Source organism: Terrapene carolina, unplaced genomic scaffold (assembly GCF_002925995.2).
Source record: "Terrapene carolina triunguis isolate 2854851 unplaced genomic scaffold, T_m_triunguis-2.0 Scaffold68, whole genome shotgun sequence".
Classification (NCBI taxonomy): domain Eukaryota; kingdom Metazoa; phylum Chordata; order Testudines; family Emydidae; genus Terrapene; species Terrapene triunguis.
The window spans coordinates 6,625,619-6,639,230 of NW_020664419.1; the positions used below are offsets into that span (position 1 = coordinate 6,625,619).

The following is a 13,612-nucleotide window of genomic DNA, read 5'->3' on the forward strand; positions in this document are numbered from 1 at the left end:
CCTGGGTAAGGTAACAGGGAAGGTTCCAGAACAATCAGGAACTTTCTGGAAACAATTAAGGCAGACAGGCTGATTAGGACACCTGCAGCCAATTAAGAAGAAGCTGCTAGAATCAATTAAGGCAGGCTAATCAGGGCACCTGGATTTTAAAAGGAGCTCACTTCAGTTTGTGGTGTGAGTGTGAGGAGCTGGGAGCAAGAGGCACAAGGAGCTGAGAGTGAGAGGGCGTGCTGCTGGAGGACTGAGGAATACAAGCGTTATCAGACACCAGGAGGAAGATCCTGTGGTGAGAATAAGGAAGGTGTTTGGAGGAGGCCATGGGGAAGTAGCCCAGGGAGTTGTAGCTGTCATGCAGCTGTTACAGGAGGCACTATAGACGGCTTTAATCCACAGGGCCCTGGGCTGGAACCTGGAGTAGAGGGTGGGCCCGGGTTCCCCCCAAACCTCCCAACTCCTGATCAGACACAGGAGGAGTTGACCCGGACTGTGGGTTCCACCAGAGGGGAAGATCTCCGAGGTGAGCAAATCTGCCAATAAGCGCAGGACCCACCAAGGTAGAGGAGGAACTTTGTCACAATACCCATCTTGCTAGCCCGCTCCAAGCCCACCTTGTGCTGTTTCTGCCATTGTTACTCACTAGCCCACGACGGTTTGTTTACCTGCAGCGTCTGCAGGTTCGGCCGATCGCGGCTCCCACTGGCCGCGGTTTGTTGTTCCAGGCCAATGGGGGCTGCAGGAAGCAGTGTGGGCTGAGGGATATGCTGGCCGCTGCTTCCCGCAGCCCCCTTTGGCCTGGAACAATGAACCTCAGCCAGTGGGAGCTGTGATCAGCTGAACCTGCAGGTGCTGCAGGTAAACAAACCATCCCGGCCTGCCAACGGATTTCCCTGATAGGCTGCGTGCCAAAGGTTGCCGATCCCTGCACTAGCTTATCAAGCTAATGCCCATGAACAGCTTTAGCTGTGTACCATACCCCAAGAGAGATCAACGTCTTAGTTACAAATAGCACCTGAATAACAAGCCATTTCCCTTTATTTTCTACTGGTCTTAGGTTGTTGTAAAAGCCAAATGTGACCTGACAGCATCTCTTAAATATTGCTGGTTTTTCCATGTATTGCTGGAGATGTCATAAAATGTGTGAATCAGGATGGACTGTGTGAGCCTCTCTAATCCCTTTGAAGATGTTGATTCATTGCAGCCGTTGGTTTTTCCTGTTTAGCCCTCCTGTTGCTGTGGTTACTGGCCCCACCGTGCCGCCTAAATGATAACGAACGAAGGGTGTGTTCCTTTGTTATGACAGTGCACCGGGATCATGCAATTTATGTCCCCCACGATGTCCGGGTCCAGGACCGGGAAAGAGGCCTTGTTAATAGTCTGTCATCCGCCAGTTTTTTGGTCTGTTGCATATAAAACACTCCGGCCAAACAAAGCATGAGCAAATTCTCCCTTGATATGGACATTTCATAAAGCCAGCACATTTTATACTGCATCCCTAATGCAGTGTGTCAGGAAACATTCCAGAGATCCAAATTACACGCTTAATAACCAACATAAAAATGCAGGCTGGGATATTGTTAGATCTCTCAAGCTGAGTAGGGACAGGCCAGATCAACACTTAGATGGGAGACCTCCAATAAGGCGATGCAGGAAGCTGTGTTTTTAGGAGCTGGTGCTCGTCTCACTGAGCCAACTCTCAACTAGCGCAGCGTGGTCTGGACTGTGCCACTGGAGGGGCTGTCTTTTTAGAGAAGTAAAACTGAAGCTGTCAGAATCTCAGATGTACACGCTATATGTGAAGGCTAGGACTCTAACAGGGTTTAAAAGAGAACTGGATAAATTCATGGAGGTTAAGTCCATTAATGGCTATTAGCCAGGATGGGTAAGGAATGGTGTCCCTAGCCTCTGTTTGTCAGAGGGTGGAGATGGGTGGCAGGAGACAGATCACTTGATCGTTACCTTTTAGGTTCACTCCCTCTGGGGCACCTGGCATTGGCCACTGTCGGTATACGGGATACTGGGCTGGATGGACCTTTGGTCTGACCCAGTATGCCCGTTCCTATGTTCTTATCCAGGAATCGATAGGGCCCTGGGGCCTGGCCATATTTCCATAGGGGTAAGCTACATCATCTGCTTAAACTCCCATGCAGTTTCAACTGATTGAAATATTCGCCTTCTCTTCTATCCTTAACTGTTTCTGGGTGCTGTTAAAAAGTTGTAGCCTCCCCCAGAGGTGGCTGCACTTTAGCGGTTAATTCAGTAACTCAACATACGCGATTTTGGCTGGTGCAGAAGACAACAATGGCAGGCCAATGAGATTTGGTGTCTGCTAATCAGAAGAAAGCAGGCTCATCTGTCATTTTTCTGTACTTTGTTGAATTAGTGGTGATGGAGTCCAACGTTTTTCTTGTACTACCCTGAATAAACATTGGTTAACTTTGATTTTCTGTTTTAAAGAATAATATATGTTTATATTGCAATAGCACCTAGAGGCCTTAACCCCAATGTGCTAGGCACTGTACAAACACAATGAAGAACATTTCTTTGCTTCAAAGAGTCTATAGTCTAAAGATGAGGTCTTTACAGTGGGTTGGGGAAATGACCAAGCAAACCAAGGTGGGGGGAGGACAGGGTACAATAAAAAAATATAGTTTAACATAAGTGGGCATAATTCATAGCAGAAACCACTTAGCCAGCCAGCTGGTGAGCAGACAGATCCGACTTCTGCTGTTCAGCTGATCAGATGTCACTTAATTTTGAACACTCATCTATTCAAGCTGCAAACAGCATGGGATGCCCTGCCCACACCTACCCCTTGGGGTAACTAAATGCCTAGCTCTGTAATGAGAGAGTTTGGTTGAGGGTTTGAGTTTAGATTTTGCTGAGTCTATCACTTGATTGAGGAGGAATAGGCATCGTGGCCAACTCCTGTATCAAACTTCGGGTAGCTTTGTTGTTTGCTCACTGACATATCTTTATCCTTCAGAGCAGTGCTGTTCTGGGAGATGTTACCTATGGTATGTCCCGTTAAAAGGCACTAAGAGGTATGAGATCTCCAGCCAAACAGACGCTCTAACCACTGAGCGATGAGTCTCTGTCAAGAGTTGAATTGTTCTTGTTCTTCCTTTAGGCGTTGCTCTGTCCTGACTTGGATTTTGATCAGTCTGAAAGTGATGAAGACCTCTCAGGACTCCAAGGACCCAGCCAGAAAATGAGACAGCCAGGCTATCAGGTGGTACTTTAATAGCGACTTCAAACTGAGCCAAGTGGAGAGAGTACCAACCAAGAAAACAGCAATAGAGACTTTTGTAGAAAACTGGACTTTGATCTGATGTTAGAAGCTGGGGGGGGGGGGTGCTAGTTTATTGCACAGTTAAATGGAGATCACATGCTGGGACTAGGCAGATCTATCCTTTGCAGTTATTTTCCTGATGGCGTTTCTGTACCTTCTGCATTCTTGTTGCCCAGTGTGGTGGCTGGCTCTACGTACACCGTTAACTCCTGCTGTACCTGTATTTGTCTCTAAACTGGACACTCCTAATCATATCATGGTTAGGACTGTGGAGTTATATTTCTGTGGCTGGCCAGCTGGCTGTAGAGTTTGTCAGGATGGTAGCATAAGTCAAAATACTAGATCTTTTAATAGGATTTATGATTTATCTTGTACTAACTGTACTGTGACACTTTCTCTATGCACAGCTTGCTCGTAAATAACTCACTTGTAAAAAGTATTTAAAAATGTCTTTGGGGTTGGACTGATCATTCCACTGAATCTGACTTTTTTTTACTGTTTTATAGGGATTGTAATAAAAGTTTGACTTAAAGTTGCTTCATTTTTGGAATGCATTCCCGCGCCTAATGTTTTGCAAAGAGAGGATGTTACAAATGAGATGGCTCCATTCTAAATTCTCACTTGCAGGGACTTGCTGCTTGCTTTGCATTGCCATATCCGAACTGGAACTGTCCTGCCTTGGCCCAGAAGTTAATCTGGTTAAAAATCTATGCAGTCACTTGGGTTAATGACGTGGGGAAAAGCTGTTTTTCTAAAGCCAAAATTTTCAAAAATCGATGTCTAAAGTGATCTCTAAAATAAAGCCTTATTTAAACAGGAAAGTTCATCTGTGCAGGAGACGGACCGACCCCTGGGAAAGCTAACACCTGTAGAACAAACTCTCTCAGGAAGGACCTACGCACTGGCCCAAACCTTGCCACCTTCTGCTTCAAATGCAAGGGACCCTTCAGCCTACCATAAACACAGATCAGCATGTGCACCCTACCAAAACATTCTATTGCATGCACAATTCTCCCCCATGGGAGAGGGAAGAGAGAATGAACCGCACATGACCGATATTAATCAACTTGCTTAATGCATAACTGGAAGGCATTCAGATTCTACAGTAATCCAAGCATCCTAGAAGTGTAGGACTGGAAGGGACCTTGAGAGGTCATCTAGTCCAGTCCCCTGCACTCAAGGCAGGACCACGTAAGAATGTGTGGTATAAGAATGGAAATATTGATGCTGCTTAAAAGAATTTGTGATCCAAAACCCATTCTCTTCAAGGGAGAGAGGGCTTCAAATCACACCGAACACACATTGGATGACACGCTTCTCAAAATGCACCCACTGGCAGAGCTTAGTGCCTTCACTGGGAACTCTCTAGCTCTCGGCCCTTTGGCTTATAGGTCAATTAGGGATTGTCTAAATGAGTACTTGATTCAGGGCAAGCTGGGTGGAGCCTGTGGTCATGTACTAACCGTTCCTTGGTGCATGTTAATCTATCTCATTTCAAAGCAGAGTAGATTAAAGGGCACTTGGGAACTATGGTGTGGCAGCAGGGTCCAAATGAGAACTTCGTGCATGGCAGACTAGCGGTAGATTTACACCCCAGCTTGTGGCAAACTCAGCCTTCGTTTATGCAAGCCCTTCTGTAGAAGCATAAAAAAGGATTTTGGAGCCTTTCTTAAAAACGTTTTGCCCCAAGAGCGTGTGAAGAATTTTTAAACTCAGCTGCTAGATACAAATCCTAAGGGTCACGTCGCCTTCACTGAACAAGCCGTGCTTGGCTAAATTTGAAACAAGGGGTTACGAATGGAGCTGTGCACAGTATTCCAAATGTCTTGAAATAGGAGGCTTTTTGAATTTCCTATTAACATGATTCAAATGACCCATTTTTTCCCCCTATCCAACTGTACTGCTCTTGGAACAAACCCTCAAGCATTGGCCATTCTAAAGGGCTTGGCCGGACGGGTATTTGCGAGGGTGAGTAAAATCAAAGTTTCACACTTGCAGTTGGGTGGCTAAGTTGGCCAAAAGGCCAAATTTCTGGGCTGCAGAAGGGCCTGGACCAAGACTTTTTACAAACGTTTCATGTCACTCATTAAATAAGAATGGGTGAAAACGGCCCAGTGTAGAAAAGGCCAAGTATCCCTGCGCGCTCCCCCTCCCCATGTTCTCTTAGCGTCCACACTGCATGCGGATAAGATACCTGCCCATGTCTTCAGCCATGGGACTTCCCAGGATGTGCAGTGTCACAGGTGAAAGACCTCACCCACCCATCAGCTGCAGATGTCACTCTGGGGTAACTAGGATACAGGTGCCTCCCTTTTGCTCCCTGCCCCCACCAAGTGGCCTTGGGGGAGCCAGAGGCTCTAGCCACAGGAGCAGAAGCAGGGACCCCTGGATGTTCCCACCAGAACTGCAGAACGTCCTGACTTTCTGTGCCCTGGGTTGATTGGCTGTTTGCTACAAGCTTCCCCCTCCCTCAGTGTCCCTTCACCTTAGCTTCTCTCCACACCTGCCCCCTTCCCTTTCCTTAAGCTGAGTCTTGCCTAAGTAACAGTCGTCCCCCTACCCCCAACACAGTGGCACTAACATGCCATATGCTGCCATCCTTGTTTCTCCCACTCTGTCTCTCTTGTTTTGTTTCCTTGCACTTAGCTGTCTTTTTGTGCTCTGATTGTACAGCGCCTAGCACAATGGGGGCCTGGTCCGTAAGGCAGGCTCATAGGCCCTATAGGATGGCTTGTGCTGTAGGCAACTGGAGTACGATGGGTAGGTGTTCATTCTACAACTGCTCTCCCCACCCTCTTGTTGGCATCTTAGAGACACCAAATAGGGACTGGAAAAGGAGCTGAGCTACCCTCAGCCCTACCAGTGCTTCCTCTCGTTCACAGCTGGCGCCACATGGGGATTCTTGCAACACTTCTTGCCCTGTGCTAATCATTCTGCGGGGGGTGGCTTCATTCTCCAAGGAAGTCATAAAGTTTAAGGCTAGCAGGGCCTACCAGGCCATCCCATCTGACCTGCATATCACAGGCCACCACCCCCACCCAGCCCCTGCACCCCAAGGCCAATAACCCTACTTAGACCAACTATCACACGGTACCAGACTGTTCTGTGCCACAGGCCGAGAATAGGAGCGACCGAGGTGCACCAGTGCCCGAGGTCCCCCGCAGTGGCAGGGAAATAGTAAGTGAGAGAGACCCAGACACCGTGGTGCCTTTCAGAAGCTCTCGATTCAGAGGAGAATCTAGGATTTGCAATTGGTGCTATTCTAGGGTCCCATCCTGCTCCCCTCAAATCTATGCTACTTAAATTACTGTCAGCTCTGAGCATCTCAATCATTGTATAGAAAACAATTTTGAAAAAAATCCACCTCACTGCACCTGCTCCTCTCCCTGGGCGGCTGTGATAGCTGTTAGTCACGTCACCTGTGGCGCTACTGTAAAGCACTGAGAGAATATGGTGATGAGTGTGGTAGAAGAACCTGTATAGACTAGAACACCTCTGGGAAGCAGGGAAGAACCATTAGTCTCATCTTGCAGATAGCGTCTCTGTGTCTCGGCTTCCCAAGGGCGCTGAGGAAGTCTGGCGGAGCTGGGACTTGAAGAGGTCTCCCACGTCTTTGGCTAGTTCCCTAACCACTGGACCAACCTTCCACCACTCAATGGCAAAACTTTGACATCTATTGTTTGTGGCAAGACTCTGACATCTATTGTTCGTAGCTCTTGCTCTAAGCCAGAGGCTGCTGCTGATTTTTAAGCATCTCCATTGAAGTCACAAAGGCCATTATAATCAACCACCTGATAGGGGGAGGGATAGCTCAGTGGTTTGAGCATTGGCCTGCTAAACTCAGGGTTGTGAGTTCAATCCTTGAGGGGGCACTTTGGGGATTTAGTTGGGGTTGGTCCTCCTTTGAGCAGGGGCTTGGACTAGATGACCTCCAGAGGTCTCTTCCAACCCTGATATTCTATGAACAATATTTGGTGCAGCTGCTTCTTCCCCTGTCTAGCAACATAAAACACATGCACAACCTTAGTCTCATAACAGGTTCAACCAAGTGTCTTCTGCTTCACACTAAATAAAAACATCATCTCCATGGTCACTCTAAAGTATATTTATTGTGAAAAGTGATAACTGGATCCGCACTGACCGAATCTCAACTGTGCTGTTGCAGGTGCTCCCTATACCTACGGGGTTAGATTTCATCCTTTTGGGGTCAACTGATATAGCATGTCCATAATGGGGTGGGGGAGATGTTTGGTGCACTCGAAGCTTTAGCAATACATATTTATGTACAGAAAGGGGGCAGAAGGGTGTGTACGATGGAATAGAACCCTACAGCTGCCCTAAGTAAGCTGCCCTCGAAGGGAACGTGTGTTTGAACAGGTCAGCACCATGTAGAAAACTCAAACCCTGCCTCTAAAGAGCTGAAATATGGGTGGGGGGAGGTGGAAAGTGCGAACCCAGGGAAATCCCGTGGCAATAACCACAGTCCAAAGGTGTCTGATGAGTTCAGGAATGTTTCTTACATGACCAACATCCCGGTCGCTTGCTGCAATTAAAACAGTCAAGTCAGTGCAGGAGTCAGTCGACCGTGGTTTGCCACCAGACGTTTTCCGGGTAAGCAGCCAGTTTAACTGGCACAATTTCCCACCCTCTGCAACATTCCCCTCCCCACAGCACTTCCTGATCATGGGTGCTACACTGGTGCTGGCTACGCTTTGCCTTGTTTAGCAATGGCCTGCTAGCCAACGCTGTGCTTACTGTTTAGGAGAAAGGCAGCACCCAGCACACTTCCTCAGTGTCTGCCAATTGCTCTTCTGAGAGGATTGTTTCCTGAGAGAGACGTGCCCAGTGCGGTAGCCTCAGAACATGTCTACACTAGGGCTTTATGGGACTCCCAGGTTACTATACTGGCAAAGTACTATGGTGTGGACACAGCTATACTGAGCACGGGCGTGTACTTGGCGTGGTTCACCCCCGTCCCTGGCGCCTGTCCCTTTTACGGCGTGAGGGAGACCCTGGTGCACGTAGACCTGGAGTGTTCCGGCTCCTCCTGACCATCCTTTTACCTTTCTGGCTGCACGTTTCCCCTCACCTTTTCAGATACTCACACCCCATCCGTGGCCCCACAGAATCGCGGGACCTCCTTCTGGCGATGGCCAAAGTAGCCATCTATAAGACCAGGGAGAGGAGGTTGGCTGAGGGGGTTTCCTGCAACTGTGGGGCCCATTTCCGATCCTGCCTTCGCTCACGTATCCCGGCAAAGTTCCTCTGGGCAGCGTCCGCTGGCTCCCTTGACGCCTTCGAGGAGCAGTGGGCGCTGTCCGGGGTCCTCTGCTCGGTGTCCCCTTCAAGTTCCCTTTGTTTGACCCTTTGACCTTCACACCTGCCCCTGTGACATTTTTGGTTGTCCCCTGTAATTATTTGAGTTCCTGGACCTTGTGGAGCCTCCCCTAAAGCTGGGGGAGGGTCCTTTAGCAATGGGTGGGCTTGTGCCCGCCCACTTCCCAGAACCCAATAGGACCAGTGTAGTAAAGCCACCCACCAGGAGTGAAACAAACTACCCTAGTAAACACACAGTTTTGCTGGTATAGCTCTGGCTATGCTATAGGCTTCTGTCGACGCAGTCACATCAGTCAGGGATCACCCCTCGTCACATCCCTGACTGACAGATCTATGCTGGCTGAAGTCTGTAGTGTAGCCATAGCCTCAGGCTCAAATTCCACTGCAAAGCACTCGCAGCATTTTGGCAGCAGCACTGCATTTGAGGTACCTTAGCGGGGCTTTACGTGGGAAGCTCTAATGGAATCGTTCCCTGCAACAAGCAAGAAAATTCACTAAAACATGAGATTGAACTGAGCAATGCTGCTAGCTCAATGCTTCTCCACAATACAGCGTTAGGGAGTGGTGGTTTCTACATGGACAAGGATGCTGTGGGTGAAAGATGTCCTAGACTCTAGATGTGATTATAATGTTTAAACATACAAATATCAGCTCTGAGTTAGTCTATTTCTCCTAGGCCAAAGCAGTTCTTCAGTACTCTCTTAACACCTGGATATCATTTGGCTGCTTAAGGTGCTTTCCCCCCTTTCCCGCTTCCCTTTGAGCCCCCAGGGAGATACGGTAAACTTTAGTTCAGCTCTGGCCTCCCAGGCACATATGTCTTCATGTCTGCTGACGTCCTCTCTAGCAGACTTTTCTAATAAAGGATCTCATTGGAGGCTGACACACAGCATTATTAAATGATGTCTCGCTTTAAAATAGATCAGTCTCTACATTTTGGGTTGGCAAAATCCTCTTGAGTGGCTTGCTCAGCTTTCACATACCTGCAGCGTGAGTATCTGTTTAACGGCCCATTTCACAACCTCGTGTTGCCAATCGCCTTCGTTGCACAGAAGCAAAGACGAGGAGTGTCAGATGATAAGCATTTGGGGATCAGGAATGGATAAAGCTCACATTCCGCCATACGGCTCATCCCCTTTTACGTGGGCCCCGACTGTAACAGTTATATGGGATTTGTATTTCAGTACAAGAGCTGGGACCATTTTGTGGTCAATGGATTTGGAGCTTGGCTGACTGTTCCTATCCAGAGAATGTAACGACGCTTCTATTAAATAGAATGGGTGCCGAGTGCTATGATCAAGCAGATGTGGTGTGGGTTGGAGCCTCCTTCCTTTCCGAGACAGGAGAGCCCATGGATTGAAACATTTCATCAAGATGCTACAAGGGGTGGAAGTTACACCACCACTGTCACTCTTTCAGGCTGTAACTGCTGTTTTAGGATGTTCCCATACTCTAACAGCAAGACGCCTCATGCGGGCGTATATCACTAGTGAGCCTCTCTGGTGGCTAGAGGTTCACACTGTCACACTTAACACCCCATTCAACCTGTCTGGATAGCCAAGAAACCAACGCCCTGCTGTGACTCACTGGCTCTGTGTTGTTCATTAACCCTCCAGTGACTGTGGGCTTTCCTTTGTGGGATGCTTTCCCTAAAAGCACGTCTGCCCCAGGTAGTTTTCACAGCAGGTACCTCCCGTCATGTTATCCCACCAAAGGAAGGGTTATGTTGTATGACTTATATCTTACCTTAGCCAGACACTGGTGGGTATTGCGCAGATCCACCTGGGCATTTAGTTTTACACCTGTATCTTTCTGTACTGCTAAATCTGACATACCTCCCCCTCTCCCTGGCTTCCCACCAGGAGAGCACTTTAACACAAACCTCCCCCCCCCCTTGCACTCAGCACCACGACCTGCCAGCACAGAAGAGGGGAAGCTGATTTCCAAAGGGAAAAGATTTGTTTCTTTGGCACTAAAAAAAGTAAGAACCACCTGCAGGGTTATTGCTGTTGAATCTGCTGATGCAACCGGTGATCGGCCTTAAAGTCTGTTAGCCATCCCGAAGCTGGTTCCTGTGTCGAAGGGATGAGCAGCAAGATAATCCTTATAGTCTCCATCAATCAGTTTGTCTGCATTGTTCTTGGCAAACCAGCAATCGACCTCCTGCTCGCCGTTGTAGATCTTTCTCTGCTTCCACACGACAGGAACCAGCCTACCTTTTACCTTTAACATGTTCACTGGTCTCGGGTTCGGCTCTTCAGTTGAGTTCTGACTGACCAGCTGGGGACTTCCACCCAGAGGGTCCTGGGTAAGTTTGACTTCATGGTACAAGAACTGACCTGCAAGGAAAGATTAAACTTACTCCTAAAGCAGCTGCTTTGCGACAGAGTCTTTTAAAGGGGTTTCCAAAGCAGCAGCCAAATTACCAGGTTTTAATGGCTCTGGGGATTCTGAAGGGTTTCCCAGCAATGGTGGAAAGAAGCTACATTCTACAATTCTTTTGTTAATCTCTCACCCACACAGGGGGAACTGGGACTAGAACTCTGCTCCTTCTTCACCTCCAGAAACACAGGCCTTGGCCAATTAAGCTTGGAAACTGCTTCTTGAGCTGCCACTAGCAGAGAGCCTCCTGTTTCCCCCTGGAGGGTAACATCACTTGTTTTATACCCACAAAGCTAGGAAGGAGAGTGCGGCGACTAGGGCACTAACCTGGAATTCAGGACACCATTCTCTGCTCTGCCACAGGCTTCCTGTATGACCTTGGGCAAGTCCCCTGTTGTCTAGGCCTCGGTTCCCCAGTGGGCAAATAGCACTTCTCTACCTCACAGGGGTGTTGTGAGGATAAATATGTTAAAATTTGTGAGGTGCTCAGATATTGTAGTAATGGGGCCATATAATTACAATCGATAGATACACTAGGGGAGATGGGTCACATGGAGAACAGAGGGGTGAGAACATGAGGGTTTCTGATGGCAGAAAAGTTGGTCATGACTGGCTCAAGGCAACAGTCCCACTTCTCAGCTGACCCATCCCATTCCTCTAGGCCCACCACCTCCTGCCTCTGTCCCTCATACCCCTTTGAAATAGTCGCTTCTCCCATCTCACCCGTCTCAGTCAGAAACAGTTTGCTATGGGTTACAACTGAAAGAGCGTGACACCTACCTAGCAGTCCATGGGATTGAGGGGAGAGCCCTTTACTGTTGGAAATGTAGAATCCCAGGTGATTCCTCTGGTAGGGGGCAGGATTCTTGTACTGGTGGATCAGGATGACGAAGCTGATGGTGCCTTGTATTGCCACGGTGACATTGGAATTGGCCAAGATAGACACCTCAAGGCCGCTGCTCCCCACCGTGGCACTCCGGTCACATGGCAAAATGAATCTTTCCCCATCATCCAGGATGACCTTGGTGGGTGTGATCTCGACGTAGGATCGCGCTGGCTTATTGCTGAGGACTGTGATGGTGCTGAAGTAGGTCCGTTGTTTCTTGTGGCCGTTGGGAGGAGCCGGGGCTCCAATTAACTGCCCGTTCACAGTTACGCCTTTTAGAGAAAAGAACCAGCGGTTTAAAATGTGAGCGAATGAACCACTCCGAGCTGCTGCGGTGGATCATGCGTAATGAAAACCTCATTTTGAGTGGACACTGAAGTACCACTCAGCTGGGATCCTAGTTCTCCCAGCCACCATCTTGTTTAAAACCAAAATTTTCAAACTTGATTGCCGCAAGTTAAGCCCCTAACTGCATATTTGGACATCCAAGTTTGAAAACAGGCCCCGGTCTATTAGCAGAGTTCTGCCACCATTGCCCTGGTCAGTGTGAGAGAGGATATTTTCCTTGAGCGCTGTGTTAGCATGGTATTTGAAAACTGCATTATCATCTACCTAGGGCAGGTAGGCGATGGCTTGCTTTGACAAACACCATCCTAGAACCCTGCTCAGTCACACAGAGTGTTAACCAGCATGGGTCTAATCCCATTCTGCACAGGACCATGGGACGGAATTATTTCTGGTAAGAGAGAAATTGGATCTGGCCTAATACCACTGCTCTATGGGCATCAGGGCTGTGGGTCATTCTCTGTAGGCTGCAGTACACCTAATGTGGCAATGGTGAGAGGTTCTGGTCCAACAGCCCTGCTGCCTGAGGCCTGAAAAGGTCCAACACTCCAACGCAGGCGACAGCAGCGGAAATGTGATGGACGCCATCTTGGCCAACATGCCAGGGATTGAACCAGGACTCCCAGGGCTAAAAGCACAACTTCTACAGCTTGAACAAAAGGACCCTCAGTGGGACAGCACCAGACTTATAGTCTCTGAGCACTGGCACAGAGAGGCACCTGTAACTCCAGTGGTTATACACGCTTTTCCCACTCTGCCCTTCCAGCGTGTCTCAATTCTGCACCGGAGAAGCCACAGGTAGCGGTGGGAGGCCGTGCTTACAGTGTGCCTGGCTCAAAGGGGTTGCAGACCTGGCAAATAAAAATTCTACAACTTGAGCCTGGTCGCTGAGGGGCCCGTTTCACCCCTGCCTAAGGGAAACTTTCCTTCTGATTGACTGCTTTTGCCCCACCTCCTGGGGTATAAGCAGCCAATCAGGACTACTGGAGGAGGCAGCGCTCTCTCCCTCTCCCCTCAGGAGCCCACATTGTTCTCATGGCGGGGCGGGGGAGCGGAAAAAGCCCAGCAGCTCAGGGCTGCTCCACTCCCTCTTCTCCCTTCCCCACCTGTGAGCAATGGGACGGCTCCTCTGCAACTCCCTCCCTGCTGCACCTGGCCTGGGAAGGGGGGTGAAGAGATGAAGGGGGAGCGCAGCTGAGACTGGGTGGGGTCAGAACCGATGGAGGGCTGGGGGAACCGGCCAATGTGACGTCACTTTCATTTCTTTGCAAAATGACAGACACCACACTCAGACGGTAACAATGGAGGGTCACGACTGGCCTCGCGCCATCAGTGCAGAGGTGAAAAGTTCCCTATCCAGCGGTCACAGGAGA

General features: G+C 49.0%; 2 protein-coding genes across 2 annotated transcripts in view; one reads left to right on the forward strand and one right to left on the reverse strand.

Moving 5' to 3' along the window:
- LOC112108131 (store-operated calcium entry regulator STIMATE-like) overlaps positions 1–4,717 on the forward strand; it is a 78,389-nt gene extending 73,672 nt beyond the window's left edge. The window contains exon 8 of the mRNA XM_029910821.1: positions 3,128–4,717. Within this exon, the coding sequence (XP_029766681.1) occupies positions 3,128–3,241 (114 nt within the window). The 3' untranslated portion in view covers positions 3,242–4,717. The remainder of the gene's footprint in view (positions 1–3,127) is intronic.
- A 2,666-nt stretch (positions 4,718–7,383) lies between these two features.
- Positions 7,384–13,612, reverse strand: part of ITIH5 (inter-alpha-trypsin inhibitor heavy chain 5) — a 68,662-nt gene continuing 62,433 nt past the window's right edge. Inside the window, exons 13-14 of the mRNA XM_026648619.1 lie at positions 11,789–12,166; positions 7,384–10,965 (exon numbers count right to left, since the gene is read on the reverse strand). Coding sequence (XP_026504404.1) covers positions 10,667–10,965; positions 11,789–12,166 — 677 coding nt within the window. The 3' untranslated portion in view covers positions 7,384–10,666. The remainder of the gene's footprint in view (positions 10,966–11,788; positions 12,167–13,612) is intronic.